Consider the following 23,769-nt stretch of genomic DNA (forward strand, 5'->3'; position numbering starts at 1 on the left):
TCTTTTCCTCACTAAAGCTAACTTTTTAAGACCCCATGTAATGAAAAACTCAAAAAGGGTTCAGTAGATCTGGATTTTATTAGAATTTTAGATCTGGATGTTTATTAGAATTTCTATATTAATTATTTTTTTCTGTAAGCTAAATATTATCCATGAAGTATGGCCTTGTTTACCAAGTAAAAAGAGTACTAGACTAAGAATCATTAGATCTGGGTACTAGTTCAAGTACTGTCACTACTTAACTTTAAGTCACAGTCTCTACAGGCTTGCTATTTTATGGGTTAAACGAAGAGACTATATAATATTTTAAAGTCAATGAAGACACATAATTTAGCATACAATTGAAGGAATATCATCTTTAGCTTACTATTAGGTAGTTGAAGATCTGGGGTGGTGCTAAACAGAAAGAATGATCCAGAGTGAAGATCCCTGTAGGCTATTTCCAGATTTCTCAGTATTTTTTGTGGACTCCATAATTTGGCTTCTGTATCTATAAAACAGAAAAATCACAATGATTTCCTTCACAGGTACGAGATGAAAATTAATAAACATCATATGCTTTGCAGAGATTCCTAGATGAAAGATGTTATAAAAATATAAGTGATTACTTGTGTTAATGCTAAGTAGATTCTATTTCTTAGAAAACCTGAAAAAACTTAGCTATCATTGCTTTGTGACTCTGGCCAGCTCACTAGGCAATCTTGACTTTTACAGGAACACAAACTACTACCTTGGAAGAAGCATGATATCTCTGAAGGAAGACTTCTTTCAAGTAGCCAGTTCAAGGAGGTTATAGCCGGTACCATGCTGTAAAGGAAAAGAAATACTTTCACAAAGCAATTAAGACTCTTTGCTAGCATACCAGCATTTTCCAAATAGGGAGTAGAAGTACAATAAAGCCTCAGTAGGACTTTCTTAGTGTTTTTGCTAGTGTGAACTAACTTTGCTACTATGAACTGAGTGATGTTAAGGGTAAATTCCTTTTACATTCCTTTTCTCCATCTTTATCTCTTCTCAGTTCTCTCTGTTTTTTTCCACTTGATTTTTCCCCCCTTTCTCTGTGTTCATTTTCCTAGTAGAACAGACTTTTCAAAAACTTGGTACACAGTGTCCTTCTCTCCTCTTCAAGGCCTCCCCATTCAAAGTTATTTGGGACTGTTAGGCCTGAAATGTTTGTTTTATTTCAAAGATCCAGAAAGAGATAAATGGCATATACCAGTGCTTCTCAACCAGGGGTGACTTTGTCCTTCAGGGTACATTTGGCAATGTGTGAAAGTATTTTTTTGGTTTTCATGATTAGAGGGAGGGTCCTATTAGAATCTATGAATACAGGCCATGGATGCAGTCAAATATCCTACAGTGCAGATCACCACTCCATAATATAGAATTGTTGGTCCAAAATATCAATAGCACTGCTGTTGAGAAACCCTGATATGTACAGATATCAGTAGCTGAAGATGATAACTGAGATTTGGTGACAGCAATTTAGGGTCCTTGGGAATTTAGATTCTCAAAGTGATAAAGGGACAGTCACCAGCATCAGATTGTCTGGTCTTGGATTCCCAGGTTTCCTGTTTTGCTGACTATATATGACTTTAATTATTCAAGGCAACAAAAGCAGTGTCCTCATCTGGAAAAAGGGTCTAATAAAAAACCCATTTCACTAAGCTAGTAAGCTCTCTGGAGGCAAGAACCTATGCTTAGATTAGAAAGAAGTATCCAATAGGGAGTACTAAATATTTGTGGATTATTAAACACCAGTTGTTTTGAGGACTAAAGCAGAGATCATATATTACATAGTATGGGACATAATGAGGAGAAAAGTAGTCCCTGATAGTGGGGGCCTAGGCTGGCACCATACCTTGCATATGCTGACCTGTTGAGTTAAACAGTTTCACAAAACACCAACATCAGATAGTCTACTCCATGATCACAGTGGATCAAAACAAAAACAAAAACACTCTATAATCATATTTGAATACAAACAAAAAAGAGCCTTGTTTTCAATCACAAAAAAATGACTAAATATTCCCCTATCATCTCTCATATGAAGGAGTTTGCTTCTTCACCAATCAGAGCTTCACCAGTCAGATCGTCTCCCTTTTTATGTAAGAATTTTATAAAAATATCCAAAGAATTACACCCACCTTCTGAAAACACCCAATTCCGAGAGAAGCCCTGCTTCCTTGAACTCTCCCACAAATTACCCAAGAAGCCCAAACTCTAAATTCTTTCCAACACTCTCCCTGAGATGTCCTGCTGTTTCCTATAGGTGCCTCCCTCTTTGCAAGGAGTCAATAAGCCAAATTTGTCCAGCCACAGAGGTATTCTTGGTGGTCTTTGAGGGAAAGCGCTGACATTAGCGAGATCGCCCTAAATGTTAGTTAGCGTATTATGTCCCACAGGGAACCGCATGACGCCTCCGGTGCAGCCCAGCAGAGACTTCTGAAACAAGTACAGTCATGCGCCACCTAACGAAGCTTCCGCCAGTGACGGACAGAACCCACGCTGCTGGTCCCACGATTGTATCGCCTAGGGACACTGTCGCGCTTTCGTTGGTGTGATATGATGTTCAACCACGAGGAAACGGCCTCATCACACCCTTCTCAACAGACCCGTCCCTAAGCGAGGCATGGCTGTGTTGTTTCCTGACAGACTTCTCTCGTCAGTCTGCTTCTCCCAGGGGACTCGCCTTTCCTCAGTCTACCTCTGGAGAGACAGGGAGAAGCCTTTCGTTTTCCTGCCTCCCAGGTAAAAAGTTAACACGTTAAATTTCTCGCGAAGTAAAACCTTTTAGTGAGGCGCGCATTTCCAGTTCCAACTTGGAATTCCTCAAATACTAGACTACCTCAGGGACAGGGGAAACCAGCACCTGCCTAACCCAGGGGAAATGGCCCCAAATTCACGCTACGAGCAGGCCAGCACAGTTCTCTACAAGCAACACAGAACTCTCGGAAAGGCTCAGGCAACAGTCACGACAAGAAACTGAACCTCTGGGCTGGGCTCGCTCGGGCTTGGCGCACAGATGGCAGGGCGGCTGCCTCTTCCATGAGAACTACAAGTCCCGGCATGCCCGCGAAGCAGCGGCGCCTGGTTACTCGCGCCACACGAAGCGCGCAGGATGGGCTCTTCCGCGCGCCTGCGCCTCGGCGAGCTCTGCGCAGGCGCACTTCCAACGTTTGGGAGGAGGGCGGGGTGTCGTTCCCTTTCGCTGATGCAAGAGCCTAGTGCGGTGCTGGGAGAGGTGTCGGCAGGAGCAGCGCTGCCGCCGAAGCCAAGGGCTGACCCGTCTGACTTCTCGTTCGTGCCGAGCCCACTCGAACCGCAGCCATGTCCGGGGACGAGGTGAGGGCCTGAGCCCGGCGCTAGGGCTAAGGACTAAGGCAGGAAGCTAACCCGCCCCAGTGTGGGAAACCCGGCCTGCGGCCTAGCGACCGGCCGCCGCCATGTGGAGCACCCGGGCCTAGGCAGCCCGGAGCGGTGGAGCCGGCGAGGACCCCGGATCCGCAGGCTTGCTCGCACCCACTCTCCTCAGGGCCCCAGCGCCGGGGTCGGCCTGTGCCTGGGGCCGGCGTTCCGGGAGTGGAGAGCACGCGTTGGGGCGCCGGTCCTGAAGGGGCTTGATGCCCCGACTGAATGGGATCGGGGCTGGCGACTCCTGCACTCGTTTCCGCTGGACACTGCTCAGCTCGCCTCGCAGGGCGCCTCGAGGAACCTCCCTCGGCTCCGGTGGAACACCCTGGTTAAAAACTTTGTAGTCTAGCTTTTCCGGGCAGGCATCCCGCCCTTGTTTTCCTCTCGAGCATTATTCTTAAAAAAGACGAAGGGATGAGGAAGTTAGGACTCGAGGAAAAGACCCTTCGGCTTCCAAAAGTGAGCAGCTTTCTCGGAAAGTTTCCGGGCGAGTGAGTGTCCCTGAGCTTCCTTTAACAGGGCTCACAGCGACCGGAGCGAGAAGTCCGGGCTGCGAGGCTCGCTGAGTCCTTTTCTACTGTCGTAACTGGATCTCAGCAGATTTCTTCAGATCCTCCCCCACCTCCAGGTTTATCCTAGTTCTTGTAAAGTCAAATGAACTTAAAATGAAATTGATGTTAAAAGAGCTCCCAGTCGGTGTTGCTTAACACTGGAGATAGAGTGCCCCTACCAAAACTACACCCCCGCCAAAAAACAACAACAACAAAAAAACTTATGAAGAATTTGTAATTTATTTGGTCTAGAGGGGCTTGGAAGGGATCATGAGGAAGAATTCGAGGTTCTGTAAACTAGTGTTGGCTTTTGAGTAGACCCTGAACGATGCTTAGTTTTCTCAAGCAGTGGGAAAGCCTGATCTACAGGGCAAGGTAATGGCCAAGAAGGCAAGTAGCAAGTAAGAGTGCTCACACAAAGTGGAGTATTCTCCAGTTTGGTTAGAGTTAAGCAATGAAGACTTGAAAAAAGGTAGTGGCAAGTTCATGGAATATTTTCAAGTTAAGGAATTTGTAATTCTAAAGGGGACTCCATAATCATTTGAGTCTTACAATAACTGTAAAATTGGTCCTGTTTTGCCCATTTTACAGATTAGAAAACTGAGGCTCACGGAATTGTATGATGCCCACTGATCAAATTCTGAGTGACTGAGCCAGTAGTCGAATTCCAGATCTATGCAATGCCATTTTCATCTAGGTGATAGGAATCTCTCCTGGCTTAGAGAAACAGTGTGAAGGAGGTAGATGGTTATGGCTTGGAGGTCATGGTAAACATGGTTCTCAGTTGCTGTATTAGAAAAGTTCTGAGAGGTAGTGTTTCACACTTGTTTTATTTCTACTCCTTTTTCAAATTTTTATGTTTAGCAAATGTAGTACTTACATAGAGCAAGGTGCTGTGGGGAATTCTGTGTATGGTTTCAGTGATTAAGTACTCACACTGTCGTAAGGGATATATGCAAGGTAGCAGAGAGATCATAGACAGCTGTAATGAAAGGTAGAAACTTGCTGGTAGTAGATATAAGGCCATCAACATAGCAATTTAGGGGGACTGGAAGAACCATTTTGGTAATAGGATCCAGTTTTGAAAGAAGTGGAATATGAATACATAACTGAAGGATGAACAAGATTTTATTAAGCATAGATGCAGAACCAGCATTCCAGCAGTGAACTTTGGAAGCCAGTATAGTATATGCAGCTTGGCACTTTTTAGACTTACCAGTACTACTTCATTTTATAGATAGGAAAGTAGGCCCAAGGAGGTTAACTTGCCTTAGGTCATGCACTAAGTTAGTGAGACTAGAACCTTGGCCTTTGACTTTACTCTGTCAGGTGGAAGTAAACTGGCAGAGGGAGGTATGAAGAATGGGGTGTAGGTTCTGGTTCATATAGTGTTATTGACAAGGTAAGTGTTAGAAGTTCCTTCTGACTACTTTACAGACTTGTGAGGACCAAATGAAGACATGCACTTAGAAATGACTTATAAACTATCAGTAACTTTCCAGAGTGAGTGTTATTCTGACTGGTAACTAGGATAGAGGATTAAAAATCCTACTATTGAAAAGTGGTTTCTTTTTACTTTAAATGGCTCATTGAAATATAATTGCCATAAACTGCACTTTTTTTTTTAAACCTGTAATTAAACCAAAAAGGTCAAAAAAACATGATCCTTTTTAACCTAGTAGAACTATAACCTTTAAAAAGCAATAGCCTAGTCCCATTTAGATATATTACACATCACCAACTTAAAATGGCCAGAATTAATCTGATCATTATTATCAAGAATCAAATACAGCTTTTCTGTAGCTGCCATTATCATTCTTGTCTGGACTCAATATCTCTGAATCACCTAGCACATCCCCCGCCCTCCCCCATTTTTTTTTTTTTTTTTGTTACCAGGGATTGAACCAAGCCATATCCCTAGCCCTTTTTATTTTGAGGCAGGGACTTGCTAAGTTGCTTAGGACCTCACTAAATTGCTGAGGCTGGCTTTGAACTTGGAGTCCTCCTGCCTCAGCCTTCCAAGTTGCTGGGATTATAGGTGTGCGCCACCATGCCAGCGTAGACTTTTTTTTTCTTTTTTTTTTAAGCACTGTCAATATCTAAGACTTGCTTAATACTAGACACTAGTCACAAGGTGTCAGAACATCAGGTTTTCACAATATGGTAAGGTTTTTTCCAAAAGGAGCTTTAAATTAAAAGAAAAAAAATTTCTGATTAAAAATAGAATGTGTGTTGTGCAAATGAAGTTTATAAAACACAGACGAATACAAAGAAATAAAAATTTCCCAGAATCTGTCACCTGGAGATGAAAACACTATTAGCATTTCAGTCTTGAAAGGAACTTCAGATCAATACCTTGCTTTGCAATTTCATTTGTACCTATATGTGCCTTTTGGGTGTAGTGTGGACAAAAAGTTGATTTCTTTGTAAGGTATGCAGGAGGCAATTTGATGAAACATTTCAGGCTGTTGTCAGGGTAATTTTAGCTGGTATCCTCTTTCCTTGCCTTTTCCAACCCAACAAGATAAGTTGAAAATGGAAATTTTATGCTTTTGAAAGCTTTGCTGTAGACAAAGTATTGGTGCATTATCAGCAACCATTTGCTTCTCAAACCCAAACTAGTCTCATAAACAAAACGTGGACTGTAATCAATTAATAATTTTTAAAAATTTTTTTTAGTTGTAGGTGGACACAATACCTTTATTTTGTTTATTTATTTTTATGTGGTGCTGAGGATCCAACCCAGTGCCTCACACATGCTAGGCAAGCGTTCTACCACTGAGCCACAAACCCAGCCCCTCAATTAATAATTTTAAAATCAGATATAAAAGTCTTAAGCCATGATCTTAGTCAAAACTGACATGGCCTTATAGTTTGGGGAGTTCCGCTTGGGGTGCTGCGTCAGAATCCCTGGTTTCCTTATTTGTAAACTACTTTGCATGGTTGTGAGTAAAATGAGGCATTTAGTGTGTTCAGTACATAAGTATTAAGTATCCAGAGACAGTAATTGAGAGAGATGTTAATTATTTCAGCATATGAGTCCCAAGTGTTTATTACCTTTTACAAGACTGTAGTATGTTTACCTGTAGACCTAAATAAGAATTTTTTCCTGGGGTAAGAAGGCTGTTGTGAGGTTTTAGGATCCCTCTTATCTTTGGTCTGTCTTACTGAATAATAATAGTTAAAAGGCAGTTAATATTCCAGGGAACCTGAAGCATGAAAAAAATGCAATGAATCAATTATAAACTTTGCCAGAACCAAATTTATAGTGCCTGGAGTGCTGCCTGTCCGTTTGCCAAGTCTCCCTGTTTCAAGAATGAGGATAAACTGTAGCTACCTCCCTGTAACAGATTGCAGTATTCCACATAGGATGACACAATGCCCACTAGTAGGTTAGAAGAAGTCCTTTATGAGGAGTAAGGGGATGTCTGACTCTTCTGTCCTGGAAGGAATGCTTCTTTAAGTTTCTCAGTTAATGTCCTTCAGACTGACTGCATTTCAGAATTACTCATTTACACAATTGGATCCAAGAGAATAACTTTGAAATGAAACTATAAAAATTTTCAGAATGCCTTGCAGATAATTCTGCTAAATGAGGAAAATAGCTACCTACCCCACCTTATAGACTATAGCTTAATTTCCTTAATGCGCTTGGGACATAAAGAAATTTAAATTAATTAGAACCAGTTTTGGGAATTTTTTGAGAGCTTCATGATATGTCTGGAGAATTAAATCACCTGAGTTGAGGATGTTTCAGTGATAGGAATCAGATACCATGTTTTGTGAACTGTAAAGCATGTAAATTATAATGTGAAGATTTTATGTTTATTTGCTTGTTTGATCCTTGCAATAACCTTGTCAGGTTTGGTTTTAGTTCAGCTTCTCTCCATTATACATATGAGGCATGGGATTACACAGGTATGAGCCAGAGTCTGGATTTGAATCCAGGCAGTTGTGCTCCAGACCTGTGCTTCTGATCACTACACAGTTCACAACACAGCAGAAGAGTGGACAAAATGCCAAATTTAAGCATAATAGAATGTGGGCAAAGATTGGTAAGGAACTCAGGGAAAAAAAATACTTGGATTTGAATCAAATTCTATTTGACTTAGAGACTTTGCTCTTTCTGCTCTGTCAGGTGTCTGCCCTGTATGTGTAAACTATTACATCTAAAGTAACTTCTCAAGTAATCAGTGCAGTCTATAAGTTAGAAATTACTTTTTCACTTACTCTATAGTGAACATTTAGATAAAAATAAGAGAATTTTTCACATTCCACAAACAAAAAGCAGAGGAAAAGCTTCTATAGAAAATTTCTCTTACTCAGAGATTTACTGATTTGCTGATGGAATTTCTTAAAATTTAAGGTTTGTCTGAACTTCAGAATAAATTTTTTAAAAAATCAGATCAAGTCTCAAGTCTCCAGATATAGCAACTCCATTTCATCAGCCTTAAATAAAATGTTCTAAACCTTCATAGGCATTGGTTTTCTCATCTATAAGTGAGGGTTGTCTAACAGGTTGTTGCTAAGGTTCCTTCCCAGAATTCCATGATTCATTCAGGATGTCCAAATTTGCTTATGAAACTAAAAGTGAAGTTGCTCTATCTTGTGATAACTTATAGATTGAAAGACATGTGCGCATGTTTCAGACATTCCCTCTCCCTGCACTCCAAGTTTAATAATACAAGGAAGGTTGGATGGACAGTTTTACTTTTTTCATAAAATCCTTTTACCTTTTAGAGTTTGCCTTTTGAGGATAAAGCATCATTAAAAAATAATCACTTGATCTTTTTCTTCTTTATTGTTTGTTAAACAGATGATTTTTGATCCTACAATGAGTAAGAAGAAAAAGAAGAAGAAGAAGCCCTTTATGTTAGATGAGGAAGGGGATGCCCAGACAGAAGAAACTCAGCCCTCTGAAACAAAAGAAGTGGAACCAGAACCAACTGAGGATAAAGATGTGGAAGCTGATGAAGAAGACAGTAGGAAAAAAGGTGAGTGGTTGATGTCAGAGTCACTATTGTGCTAGGAGCCTAGGTTCCTTTTATGGTTTGGATTTTTTGTGTACTTGGTGACCTCATAGCCTGTTAAGGCTGTGCCAGTGAAGTTAAGGCTATTAGCAGTCTGAGCATTGAGCCTTACTTACCCAGATACATGATGGGTTTGTTGTGGGGAAATTCCCACTGAATTCGCAAGTGCAAAGATGAGGATACCTCATCGTTCTGGGGCTGGTTTTCCAGTGTAACCTGTCAGGTCTCTTCTCTAGCTTTAGTGATGGTTATATTTGAGTGTGGGCAGAAAGGAATAGAACTATGACAAGTAGTTTTTTATATTAGCAAATCTGAAAATGCATATGAGAGACTAATATGTCTAAAATGTTTGGGGTTAGGTACTAGCTTTATTTTTTCATTCATGTTAGTACCCTAACATAGAAACAATTTGACTATTAGAAATAAATGATTCAGTAAATATAATTTGTATCGAACATAAGACTGCTGAGGTAGAGAGAACTGATATTCATTGAGCAAATACCATGTGCTATCTTGTACATGTTTGAAACAAACTTAGAAAGTCATTTATGTTGTAATAAGATAAAATGAATTTATAAATAGTTCCTTGAAAAACTTTGTAGCAGAGGGATCCTAAAATAGTCTTAGTACACATCATGGCAGAGCAAATAGAAAACTAAATGAACACTACCCATTATTGCTCATTAATGGTAGAGTTTCATCACTATTCGTATTTGTCGTATAGCCTTATTTTAATGAAATGCAAAATAATTTATGTAAGACCTTTTGGTGATTGATTGGTTCAATGAAATATTGAGGTGGGCACTAGGATTTAGTTGAACAATGTTTATCCTCTTGGTATATAGAAGGGAGATAGGTAAGCAAGCTTGTAGTAATTACTTCAGTATGCCCTAATATCCTGAGAATACCTAACCCAGTTACAGATTTAGAGAAGGCCTTTTTTTTTTTTTTTTGCGGTGCTGGGGATCGATCCCAGGGCCTTGTGCTTGTGAGGCGAGCAGTCTACCAACTGAGCTATCTCCCCAGCCCCGAGAAGGCTTCTCGATAGAAGTAACTTCTAACCAAGATGGTGAGATGGAACACAGAGCTGTGTGTGAGGGCTCATGGGAATGCTTGAAGGTGAGACTGCACATACACTGTGCTAGGAATTGGAAGAAGTTCAGCCTGCAGCCGGGGGTTGAAGTTAGATTGTGGGGGACAGGAGTAGTCAGAAGTGAAGAAATAAAGGTGGAGAGACTTGGACATTGTGTTAGAGCTCTGACTTTGTTTTGGAAACAATGAAGAATGATATGGTCAGATTACTAAATAAATATTTTTAACATGTTCACTTAACCAGATTTTTTTTTTTCTAGAAAGCTTCGAGTTGACCTGTCATTGTACTTTTCAGTATCATAACCTTTACTTTTGTGGAAGGTCTACAATACTAATTTATATACCTGATCTCGCTTTTCTGGTGACTATGTTAATAGTTGGAATGTATGACTCATAATTTGATGCTTTGCCTTCTGCTAGCCATTAATAATTGATAATCCTCGATCTGTCTTTTATAGATGCTTCTGATGATCTAGATGACTTGAACTTCTTTAATCAAAAGAAAAAGAAGAAAAAAACAAAAAAGATATTTGATATTGATGAAGCTGAAGAAGGTGTAAAGGTAGTATTGCTTTCTTGTTGAAGGTAAAATTTGACCTCTTGAAAGGTTGCTAAATGGCTATTTCTCCCCCACTGTCTTATCTCTTAGCAGCTTTGCTTTATAGTTGTTAAGCACTTAATCACCACTGTTAAGGTCATTTTCTTGTCTCTGATTTTTTTGTTTTTGGATACTGAGATTTTAACCCAGAGGCACTTGATCATCAAGCTACATTCCCAGGCTTTTGATTTGTTTTGTTTTTGTTTTTTTAACTTTGAGACAGGATCTCACTAAGTTCCTTTAGGGCTATGCTAAGTTGCTGAGGCTCTCTTCAAATTGCCTCAATCTCCTGAGTTGCTCGAATTACAGGTGTGTGCCACTGTGCCCAGCATGACTACATGTTTTAAGGATTGTAATTGAAGGAATATAAATTTAGGTTTTACTATTATATTGTGTGCTATTGAGATGATCATAAAATGTCCCTGTCTTTAACCACACTGAGATTGTTTGGATGAAGAGAGAGATTTCTATAAGTGAGAAATCTTATGGAGCAAATATTCCTGTGATTTCTTTTGTTAAACTCTTGGTAGCAGCAAAGAATAGTTCCCAGCTGTGGTGGTTAGTAGCTGATAGTGTACCCTGTAGGCAAACCGGAACACTCAAGCTACTTCTCTGGAGTTCTCTGATTTTGTAGGGACTTGAGACCCTGTAATTGTCTTGCTGCTACTAGATTGATTTCTAGTACAAATATGTCAAAAAATTTTTGAACAGGAAGCAGATACATAGGTGAATAGGTAAGTGAATAAGAGGGTGGATAAATAAATGAGGAAGGAGCTTGAAAGCCTGTTCTTCCCTCCCTAGAACTACCACTTTAAAGAAATTGTGAAGAAATCACTTTAGCGGAGTCCACACATCTATTTTATAAAACTCAGCGTATAGGAGTTTTAATGTGTGTGTATATATTCACAGAGAAACGTAAGAACATGTGCACATAAAGATATACCAAGAATCCCATTTTGTGCCCTCTACTGAGAATTTTCTTTAGTAAATAATTTGCTTTAAATTTATATCATATTCCATTGGGTTTTGGAAATAATGTCTTAATTTTGATGGCAGTTAAGCAAATGTGTATTAGTGTTTACAGTGAATCAGGCATTGTTGGTAATAAGATTTTTTTCTATTTTCAGGTACATTTTAGTTCAGGGATGATTTAGAATCTGTTAGAACAGATGGTTTTTACTTGGGTTTGTCTTTTTCTTTCCCTGTTTGGGGAGTCTCATTTCTTCCTGTTACTATAGGGAAATCGAGAAAGAAATGCTCTGATTGTACTGAACAAATTGGGTTTTAATATCCTGGATAATAAGATGAAACATCAGAAATGTGCCACAGAGATTAACAAAGTTTTATTAATTGATTCTTTTTTTTTTTTTTTTCTTGTGTTCTGTATGGATTATATTTTGTTATTCATGCCAGTAACGTGTCCAACTTTAATAAACAACTGGGTCATTACAGATGGAAGGACAAAATGCATCATAGGCTGTTAAAGCAGTTTATTCCTTCTAGTCATGAAATGCCCTTGGGACACGAATGGGCATATTTGGTAGTTGATTCTTCGAGGAGCTTTTGTTCTCGAGTCACTAATAAGCTCCACTTTTATTAAGTGCTTGAATACTTTTTTCTCTGTTATTGAAGTCATAACCTTAGGAAGATGTTACAGGTATCCTGGTCATCAAGCAAGAAAGGCATAGACATCATCTTGAAGCTGGTGTTTTTGAGGTCGTGGGTTACCCTCCCACCTGAATTTTCTGACCATCCCAGGACTTTTGAATCACCTTGAAAACCATTTTTTGCTTGTGTCTGCCTCTTACAGTTTCTTGGCCTCAGTTTAGAGGTAGATTTTTTTAAAAAAATTTTTTAGTCATATACGGACACAATACCTTTATTTTTATGTGGTGCTAAGGATTGAAACCAGTGCCTCCCACATGTGAGGCAAATGCTCTACCACTGAGCTATAACCCCAGCCCCCTGGAGGTAGATCTTATTGGGATTAAGTAAATAAGAGCATAGAACTAAAAGCTAGCTAGTGTACTAATTTGTATTCAGCATTTCTACATTTCTCATTTACTGACAATCTTAGAGACTAGGTCAAAATGTAGTTTCCTGTTTTGTGATATCTAGCTAATACCATTGACTGATTAGTGTGATACCAAGACTACATAGCTGGACTTGGGATCCCAAGTCTGAGTTTTGTTTACTCCCATCTATTCCAACTTTTCTGCTAGGGTTTTTGAAATTGCCATAATCATTATCACAGAGTATAGGTACACAAAAAATAAAATTGTGTTATAATGTTGACAGTATGCTTGGAATAGGGAGCTGGGTAAGAAGAGGTGAGAAGAGGGAGCAATTAGAAGGCTAGAAACTGAGGCAGGCCTTTTGTGTTCTTCTGAGGTCTTTGATTCATCTCTAGACTTTAACATGACCTATTTCCATCCATGCCTATAGCAGCTAATCTTGGGCTCAAGCTGTATCTTGTCTGCACCCATTCATCATGTGATCTTAATTCCCCATGGAGTCTACCTTTCCCTCTTTCATGATGTCATCTATAGAAGTGATGCTCAAGGACCTTTCCAACCTGTTGCCAAGCTGAAGTGGTGTAATAAAAGAAATATTTATCTCTGTCCCTGGTTCCTGGCATACAACTCCTAAAACTCTTAGCAGTCTTCAAAATAATGTCTTTCATATACTAATGAGAAGACTGATGACTGGGAGGTCCCTAGATAACTTCAGATAGGGGCTGATCATCAGGAAGATCGAGCCATGATTAGAGGATTGGAACTTTCATTGACCTCTGACACTTCTGAGTATGGAAGGTCTAGAGATTGAGTCCAGTTGCCACTTACCACTGGCCAGTGATTTAGTAAATCATGCATTGGTAAATGAAACTTTAAATGATGGAGTTCAGAGAGCTTCCAGACTGGTGACCTCATTGAAGTGCTGGGAGTGTGACATGCATAGAGACACACATGCCTTCCTTGACACCCTGTCACGTCCCAATCCCCCCACATCTTTCCCTACACATTGCTTCCATTTGGCTATGTTTTAGTTGTATCCCTTGTAATAAAACTGGTAAGTAAAGTACTTTTCTTGAGTTCTGTGAGTCGTTTTAGCAAATTATTGAATTTTGGGGAGGGGGTTGTAGGAACCTCTGAATTTGTAGACAGGTCAGTGAGGGTAACTCGGGGACTTGATACTTGTTATTGGCATCTGGTGTGAGAACCATGAAACTGATTGGAGTCTGACAGTAACTCCAAATAGTATCAGAATTTAATTGGAGGATGTCTAGTTGACAATTAGAGAATTGTGGAAAAACATCACATATTTGGTTTCAGCAGGAGAAATACTAACTGTATCACATTCAGTCAGAAACTTATTTAAAATACTACTCAGTCCTTTTCCACTAAACCACTAAAGATTGTCAGAAGATTAAAGAATTTTCTTTAATTTTTTATCAGAACCAAATGGTTCTGAAGAATAAAAAAGGGAGGAAAGATCCCACAAAAGTATCTTGAGAAATTTATGGTTTAAATGACAAAGAATCTCTGAGCCAGTTTGTCCCACCTGTGAGAGCTATTTCTTACCTATAACTTTAGCTCTGAATATTTGATTTGTTTTTACTCTAAAATGATGCTAGGCCAATGTCATTTTAATAAAAACAATTGTCGTAGTATCAAAATGTTGAGACTTTACTCAATTTCTTAGGATCTTAAGATTGAAAGTGATGTTCAAGAGCCAGCTGAGCCAGAGGATGATCTTGATATTATGCTTGGCAATAAAAAGAAGAAAAAGAAGAATGTCAAGTTCCCAGATGAGGATGAAATACTAGAGAAAGATGAAGGTAATAACTGGGATCGCAGCATCTCTTTTCTAGGTTACTTGAGGCTTGGCTCTTAGTCTCCTTGATTGGGGACAGGGGACTTCCTTTTAAAGCACAGTTTTATTAGTTTTTAAATGCTATAGAGTTTTTAGAGAACTTTCATATAGTCAGCAGATTGGTTTTCATAGATTTAGAAGTTTCTTAAGTGCTTTCAAAGTTAAACTCTTTTTCTTCTAATTATCCTAGTAATTATTTTGTTGTATTTGTTAAGTCAAGAAACATTTCACTGCATGTTAACATTAATGTATCTATTAAGGGTCTTATGTATTTCGTAACATCCCTGCCTTTAAGGGAAAGGGGGTTGTTTGTGATTCTTGGTCTCTTTAAGTTTAAGGCTGTCATGAATGCCTTAGTGAAAGGGACCACAAATGTCTTTGAAGCTCCCTCCCCGACTTTGTTGGTGTAACAGGACCCACCCCCATTCTTACAGTCTTTGTTATCTATAGCTTTAGAAGATGAAGATAGCAAAAAAGATGATGGAATCTCATTCAGTAACCAGACAGGTCCTGCTTGGGCAGGCTCAGAAAGAGACTACACCTATGAGGAGGTAAGACAAATTCTGTTGTGAGAAGGGGCTAAGCTGTTCACTAGAACTCAAAGAAAAGCAAGATAGCTCACAGTGGTGCATACCTGTAATCTCAGTGACTTGGGAAGCTGAGGCAGGAGGATCACAAGTTAGAGGCCAGGCTTAGCAAATGAACAAGACCCTGTCTCAAAAAAAAAAGGAAAAAGGACTAGGATATAGTTTAGTGGTAGAGTGCCCAGATTTAATCCCCAAAACCACACACACAAAGAAAAACAAGGTAAATATTCCTCAAATTGGAAGGGTCTTTGAGATATAGGTTGAAGGTAAACAGGCAGAGAGGTAACACAGCCAGTTGATAGCATTTCCTGTTGCCCACTTGTGGGGCAGCCTGCCTAGAGTGGCAGTCATTGTAATACTCCTATTCCCATCTACTTTTGGACTTCTGAGGTATGGAGCACTCTGGGAATCAGAGTGACAGTGACCACAGAGTGACTAATTTGGGACCAGGGTAGTTTGGAGTTGCTTGATTCTTGCACAGATCATATACTTTAAAAATAACAGAATTAGTTACAGGCATTAATGTAACTTTGGATAAGGAAGGAATCACTAACCATCTGTAATGAAATCACCGAGCATCTGTAATGGGCCAGATCCTGTTTGGTGATGAGTTCCTGCCAGTAGGGAGCTTTCAGAACATGTAGCGATGTATGTGTGTATTTAGTAAAAAGTGAAATATGTCCATTTGTGACAACATGGATGCACTTGGTGATTACGCTCACCAAAATAGGCCTGACACAGAAAGACAAGTACAACACGATCTCACTTATATATGAAACCTTAAAAAATATCAAACTCATAGAAACTGAGTAGAATGATGGTTGCTAGGGTTGGAGTGGATGAAATGGAGAGATGTTGGTCAAAGGGGTAAATACCTTTTTAATTATAAGATGAATAAGGTCTAGAGATCTAATGTATAGCATGATGACTTTAGTTAATCATATTGTGGTCTTGAGATTTTGCTAAGAGTAGATTCTAAGTGTTCTTACCTGAGAGAGTGAGTGGTAAATGAGGTGATGAATATTTTAACTAACTTGACTGGTAATCATTTCACAATATATATGTATAGTATATCAAATCATACATTGTATACTGTAAGTATGTACAATTTTATTATTTATCAATCATACCTCAATAAACGGGGGGGTGCACACATAAAAAAAAGTAATGATATATGCTCCTTTAAAGCAATGACTCAAGTGTGAATTGTATACCCCTGCTATTACTAAGAATGTGCTTGAATACCACTTTATACCTATAGCTACTGAATCGAGTGTTCAACATCATGAGGGAAAAGAATCCAGATATGGTTGCTGGAGAGAAAAGAAAATTTGTTATGAAACCTCCACAGGTTGTCCGAGTAGGAACCAAGAAAACTTCTTTTGTCAACTTTACAGATATCTGTAAACTGTAAGTTGGTTAATGGAGATTCTCTATCCAAACACCAGATTTTCAGTGAATTTTTAAGGATGTTAAATGTCCTTACAATGGGTTTTATTGCAGGTGGAAAAAGAAAATGCACAGGTGTGGGGGGTGAGGGAAATCACAATTCAGGTTTGTAAAGTTTCAGTTCACAGGTCTTGGGGCTCATTTTTGTGGTGGCATTCGGAGATGAGAGAAGTCTGTTCATACTGGTCTATGAGAATGGATTCAAAATAGATGGAGTAAAGAGTGAGGGGCCTGAATTAGTTCTCAGACAGGAGTCTAGGAAGTCCTAGGGTGTTTAGGCTCATCAGTCAGGTGGGGCTGGGCTTGTCAAGCCAGTAGTGAGTTCTGGGAAAAGTGATTAAATATGGTGTGCCTCTTCCTTGGATGGTCTTTGCCTGGAACCAGTTGATAGTTTCCTACTTTATTACCATCACATTCTATAACAGTGTCACAGGTGACATTTGGGCCTTGTTTTTCCTAGAGCTCCTCAGCTATGCCTTTCCTGGTAGGTTCCTTTCATTGACCTTAATCCTACATAAGAGACACATGCTTGCTGCAGAAAAAAGATAACCACTGTTTTTTTTTTTTTTTTTTACTTATAGGTATTACTTTTTAGACTTCTTTGCTAATAACAACAGTTCTATGTGCTTATTAAAAATATATGATGAAGAAAATGAAAAATCAAAGTTTACCACTGAGATGGATAACCATAGTTTAATATTTTTATGTTTAATGCACATGTTTAAATAAATTGGTGTCATACTGATTTTTAACCTGTTTTTTTCAGTAGTTTTAAAACTTTTGCTCAATCATTGAATAGCCTTCCTGTGTTTTAAATATCTACACAAAATATTCTCAGTTCTTCAATTGGACATGGTTGCTCTCAGATTTATATTGTTGGAGGCAAAGTGTCAGGGAACAAAGATGTTCAGGGACATCTTTAGACATGTGTTTTTACAGTAGCTCAGAATAGAGTCTTAGGTCAAAAATTCCTAAAGTGAAATTCCTGAATTAAAAAAAAAATAATAATGGATATGTTAATGGCAAACATTGGCAAATTGCATTTCAGCAAGCTTTCGGTACTGGGGATTGAACCCAGGGCCTTGTGCTTTTGAGGCAAGCACTCTACCAACTGAGCTACATCCCCAGTCCCTCTAGTAAGCTTTTAAGTATTTGTACCCCCACTAGCAATATAGAAGCTCACCTGTTTTATTATGTTTTCACCACTCTCACCCATTACATTTTGGGGAAATATTCCTTTAAAAAATTGTTATAGTGTCTGCTTGTTAGAATACATTTAAATGATGTCAAAGTGTATAGATTTAAAAGGTGAAAATAGTGAATTGCTTTGCTCTGCCATTTGTGTGTGTACTTTAGGAAAAAGAGCCCTATCTTGTTCTAAAAGCAGGATAATACACCATTGGATAAATGTATTATATATATTTATGATATAAATATTTCATATTGGTAAATATTTAAGCAGTTTGTTTTTGTGCTGTTGTGCTACCCTGACATGCCTATGTGTGTAGTTTCTTTTTATTGTTTTGAAACCAGCACGTTGTTTTCTGAGGTGCTGGGGATTTGAACCTGGGTCCGTGCGCACGCAAGACAAGCGCTCTGCGAGCTGAGCTCCCTCTTTTTATTTTTAAAGAACAATTTCAAACAGGAAATAGGAATTAGCATAACAAACATCTATGTATCTATCACCTAGGTTTGTTGTATATTAACCTTTTGATACATTTGCTTCAGATCTTTTTACTTCTTCAAGAAAGGTTTTACAGTTAAGGCCACCTTTGTGTAATGTTCTGATTCCTTTCTTCCCAAGGAAGATAGTATCCTCAAAAATGTTGTTTACCTTTCTTATCCATGTTTTTATATATGTATATATTCATAAATAGTATGTAATACTGTTTTATAAGCATTGAACTATTTTTTAAAAAGTAGTATCATATAGTATATATCTTTATTTCAAAGTTGAAATGAATTGTGTCCTGAAATTCAGCTGAAAGCTGAGTAATCACAAATTGAAATACTGAACAGGATGGCTTTTTAGAAGTTCAGTTAGATTTCCATGAAAGCTAAATTCATGTACTTGCTTTCTTTCTAGATTACATCGTCAGCCCAAACATCTCCTTGCATTTTTATTGGCAGAATTGGGTACAAGGTAAGAAACTGTATTCACATTTATATACTACCAGACATTTTGTAGGAACATCTCTACTTAAAAGATATGTATTGTGCTCAAAAATAACATTTACCTGATTATCCGGAACTTTTAGACCAGTAGAGAAGTGAAACCACTTCATTTTGATGGGAGAACTTGGCTGTTTAAGAACAGGGTAGAGTTGACAGTGGCTTATTTGATCAGGCCTGCTGATGTACCAAAGTGAAAGCACAGGTACTGCCATGTTTAGAATTCCCTGTCACTAGTTGGAACTCTTGGGGTCTTTTTGTGGAGCACATGTTAATTTCAGAGGAACCCATTTTCTTAAGTCAGAACTTTTTTCTAAATTGACAACAGGGTATTGAAGAAATAAAACTTGTAAGGCGATGAGTGGTATAGGAGAAACCACTGAAGCAAGGATTTGAGATTCAGTAGCTACTTCCCTGTCTGTAGGGTTCACCTGTTGAAGGCACTGAGCCCATCCATCCCCATTCAGAGACCAAGATCTCATGGAGCCCAGGCTGATGAGTTTAATTACTGTAAGTGCAGGAAGCCAAAAGTCCCTTTAAAAATAGATAATGTAGGTTTCAGTTATAATAACATGCATGGAGCACCTGTTGTGTGTAGTGCTTTTTGGTTACTGTCTCAGTGTTTACAGTGTTTCTATGAAGTAGAAAATAATACCCCTGTGCTCAGATTTGGAAACAGATTTAGTGAAGTGGTGGTTCCTTTGTTCGTTAGTGGCACAGTCAAGATGCAAACTCAGACCTTACCTTCTGGAGCTTGAGTTCTTCAAGGACTTAATTGCCTGTGCCTCACTGGCAGTACAGAGATAAATAAGGTGTTCTGTGCTTTTCCTCTTTTAAAAATCACAATTAGAATTTGCTATATTTGCTGTGGGGTTAAGAACTAATTTACTTGACCATGATAGATATGCAAGCTCTGTTATAGAATTGTAGTTTTTAAATAAATTTGACACAGTATTGTTTATTTTTAAGCATAAAGCAGAAAAGAAATCTTAACTTTTTTCTACTCAGAATACTCAGCAGCTTTTGTAGAGGTGGGATAGGTTATAACAAAAGTACAAGTGTTAATATCTTAGGGCTTGAGAAAATTCCATTTCTTTCTAATAGTGCATCCAAAAAAAAAAAAAATGCTTACATTGGAGTTACCATGGCCTGGAAATTAAGGATTACAGTCCGTGGAGCATGATATTAAACCCTTATAGTTAAAGAAGAATCACAGGAGAGGCTCTCGTAAAAGTTGGTTTTATGATATGATACAGAACAAATAGAATTAATTTAACTGAATTATTTTACTTGATTTGTAATTTTTTTTTTTTTTTTCTTTTTTGGTGGTGCTAGGGATTGAACACAGGGCCTTGTGCATGTAAGGCAAGCACTCTGCCAACTGAGCTATATATATATATAGTGATCCTGCTTCAGCCTCCTAAATAACTGGGATCACAGCTGCATACCACCACATGCTACTTAGGATTTTTAAAGATACATGTAAACCCTTTCATATTTTTGTTTATAGCTCCCTCACTTGCTTTGCATGTGCTATATATTCAGTAAAAGTTTGTTTTCCTTTGTTTGATGAATGGGCTCACAAATGCAATTAATGATTCAGTTTGTTGAAGAATTAAAATCATTTATAAATCTCATTGTTGTCACTGAAGATATAATTGGTTGAAGTTAGATTTAATGTTAGGGAAAATGGGTAGATCATCAGACATTGATGACAATTAAAAATAAAATTTGAGAAAACAGTATAGTACATACACCTTATTTCTGTGTGTGTGTGGTGCTGGGGATTGAACCCAGGGCCTTGCACATGATAGATAGGCAGGTGCTATATTAAGTGAGCTACATCCCTAACCCTGGATATATTTTAAATTGATCAAATATAATGATGCTGGAATTTGGTTCTTGAGGGAAAAACAAAAATAATAAAGATACTTTTGTTTTATTTCATAGTGGTTCTATAGATGGTAATAACCAACTTGTAATCAAAGGAAGATTCCAACAGAAACAAATAGAAAATGTCTTGAGAAGATATATCAGTAAGTGTGTAATTTAATTTCATCACATCACTCTAAACTTCTTATCAGGCTGTTGTGTTTTGGGGAGAGCCATTGTTTGTAATGAGCCTGGAAAAGCAGTCCTTAAAAAGATCAGGGGGAAAATGATTGTGAAGAGAAGGTTGGACAAGGGCACAGGGAAAAAGGACTTGGGTTTCCTAAGAAGGCCAAGTAGCCTGCTGGTTGATTCTGGAGCTGAAGGCCAAATCAGAGAAATATGCCTGTGATTCAGGCCAGGCTTGGCCCCCTTTTGTGACCTTACTAATCACTTAAAATACCTGTTTCCATGTAGAAAGGGTAATAAGTTCCCTTTGGGGTCTGTACTGTAGAAAGAACCACAAAGCAGCAGCTGTCAAACTCAGCTTCATCCTGGGGCATTTAGAATCCTTTTTTGTTGTTGTTGTTCCAACACATTTTGTAGTGCCAGGATGTTAGAGCAGACAACTTGTTTTTTCTGATTCCCCCCAATAGCTGAAGTTCAGTTAAGCTTCCCTGTCTGGGTACATAGGTAAATTGTTGTCTGTTCCTGGCTTATTGAGTCGAATGTGGATGCATTTTAGAGAAGAGAAACCTCTGCCTCAGGGTAGCTACCAGGTAATGCTATGTGTTGCTTTTCCTGCAGAGGAATACGTCACTTGCCACACATGCCGATCACCGGACACAATCTTGCAGAAGGACACCCGACTTTATTTCTTACAGTGTGAAACTTGTCATTCTCGATGCTCTGTTGCCAGTATCAAAACCGGCTTCCAGGCTGTCACGGGCAAGCGAGCACAGCTCCGTGCCAAAGCTAACTAATTTGCTAATCACCACTGATTTTGCAAAGTGTGTTGTGGAGATTTGGCTGGACAGGTTTACCATCAGAGTGGATATACCATTGTATTAAAAACAAGATAGAAAAGCTGCCAAGTTCTTTGGTGAGTGGTTGGTTGATCTGAAATCCTTGCAGGATGCCGATGCTCAAGCTGTTGACATACTCATTGCCTACTTTAACAACTGTCAGAAAAACATGATGGGGTAAGGAGGTGCTTTTTTAAAATCGTTCATAGACTTCTGTAAAATGCAAGATAAATTAAAGTTATTATAACAGTGATTCTTTCAATTTGGTTTGTCCTTCAGTTTTCTTTTCTATTTAAAAGAAAAAATGTGCTTGGTGAATTTAACAAAAACAAAAGTCTGTGCCTGGGCTCTGGTGAGCTCTGTATCTTTGTCCTGAGAAACTGGATTTTGGCAGGCCCTTCTGCTGAGCCATTTTCCTTCTCAGCGTCCTTCGAGACACATGGCTAAAGTGACATGGCTTCCCATGGAGAGGGTGGTTGGAGCATGAGATCTGAGACAAATAACTGCTTATTTTCAATGTCCAGGGAATGACTGTAAAATTCGAATTCTTTTCCTTATGTGAGGATTGTTGCTGCTACCTCACTGCCAGGTCCTCCTCCAGCTTTACCATATGAGGGAAATATAAGGTGCTAGGTACCCTCCCTCAGAATTTTCTTCTTTTATGGCCTGTGTGTCTGGCATATTAATATTAGCTTGGTATCTATGTTGGCAAGGAAGTGATGTGGTATATGCAACATAGAGAACTCTTCTGAGTCCAAATGGTGATGCTAGAGGAAACTTCTCCCTTCCATCCCCCACTTAGTGTCCTGGGTCTGAAAAGGGCCAACCATAAAAGCTTTTCTATTTTCTGTACTCAAGTAATTTTTGAATGTGACCATGAGAAACCAAGAGATGCTGCTGCTTGTGTGGTGTTTCTGGTACCTCCAGTTCTGCCTCCTGAAGACTTAGCTGGAAGGGTTTTTCCATTGATGCACAGGGAGAAGGCTGTCTCCTGGGTCTCTGCTGTGAGCTGCCTTGCCCCAGGCTGCTAGGATAAGGCATACACAGTACTCGCTTTCTTGTTGCCAGGCTGTTTATACTAAGTAGCCCAAGAGCAGTCACTTGGCCCTGAGTGTCTTGACCATATGTTTTTAATCACTGTGACCCTTAATTTTAAAGTATAGGCCAGGTGTTACCAAAGTACCTTGGCTATGTAGTGATAGAGGGAGCCTTCCCTCAACCAAGTAGGTCCTGAAGGGACCACACACTGGTTGAGCTGTCATCACTGCCATGATGAACCCAACTATTGTTTATGACCCATTTTCCTTTTTTTTGTATCTATACCCACACAATTCCCAATGTTGGATATTACTACATAAATAAAGCAAGGATCAGTGCCTCTTGTATAATTAGCGCTCCTTTGCTTTTGTGTGTATGTATGTGTGTTTTATTCATTTCTTTACTTAGTGGGACCTCTTAAGGGAAGGCGTGGGAGTTTGATGACAGATTCATAAACAGTTATGGTGATTTCATCTCCAGTTCTCAAAACAGATTCTCATGATAGATTCTGCCCCTTTTAAGATTCTCCATTTGAGATACTGTTTGGTTAAAATTGGCTATACTGAAAATGCTGGGTTACCCTAGATTACCCATACACAAGTAGCATCAGCCTCTTACATCTCTACTACTTCTTACCACCCTGAGCTCAATTGAAAGGAATCTTGCCACTAAATGAAGAAAACAAAGGCATTCAAGGGTTTCTGATCAAGAGTTATGTTTTACTTCTGAGACCAGACCATCAATTACAACTCAAATTAACTTAGAAACAGTGTTAAGAAAAAGGAAAAGGGGTACTGTGGTAAAGAAAAACCTGAGAATAAATAGTTTCATAATTGTATAAGGAAACTTTAATGTGCTGATACACATTTTCATCTGCATATAAACATGCGGTTGTAACTCTACTCTTTGGAACATCCTGTTAATTCATACCCCTCATTCCCACTTAACAGAAAAGCTTAAAGCTTTCCCAGGGCATCCACTGGGTTCATTTTACATTTCAGGTCCCAGTCTCCTGTGGACAAGATACTACCCCCTGGTCCACCATGAAATTAAGTTTTGACTGCAAGAGAT

General features: G+C 38.9%; 1 protein-coding gene and 1 long non-coding RNA gene across 2 annotated transcripts; one reads left to right on the forward strand and one right to left on the reverse strand.

Annotated features, from left to right (window-relative positions):
• Positions 1–217: 217 nt before the first annotated feature.
• LOC124977354 (uncharacterized) lies at positions 218–2,575 on the reverse strand. Its single transcript, XR_007107160.1, has 3 exons — positions 2,148–2,575; positions 731–807; positions 218–490 (listed from the first exon to the last, which is right to left on the reverse strand). It is a non-coding gene; the product is annotated as an uncharacterized LOC124977354 (long non-coding RNA).
• Positions 2,576–3,186: 611 nt separating this feature from the next.
• Eif2s2 (eukaryotic translation initiation factor 2 subunit beta) lies at positions 3,187–21,922 on the forward strand. Its single transcript, XM_047541057.1, has 9 exons — positions 3,187–3,345; positions 8,782–8,959; positions 10,546–10,649; positions 14,388–14,523; positions 15,009–15,109; positions 16,407–16,555; positions 18,681–18,737; positions 20,717–20,802; positions 21,443–21,922. Exons 1-9 carry the CDS (start codon positions 3,331–3,333, stop codon positions 21,616–21,618), a joined length of 1,002 nt encoding a protein of 333 aa, XP_047397013.1. The 5' UTR covers positions 3,187–3,330; the 3' UTR covers positions 21,619–21,922.
• The last annotated feature ends 1,847 nt before the right edge of the window (positions 21,923–23,769 follow it).

This window comes from Sciurus carolinensis, chromosome 2 (assembly GCF_902686445.1).
Source record: "Sciurus carolinensis chromosome 2, mSciCar1.2, whole genome shotgun sequence".
Taxonomy (NCBI): domain Eukaryota; kingdom Metazoa; phylum Chordata; class Mammalia; order Rodentia; family Sciuridae; genus Sciurus; species Sciurus carolinensis.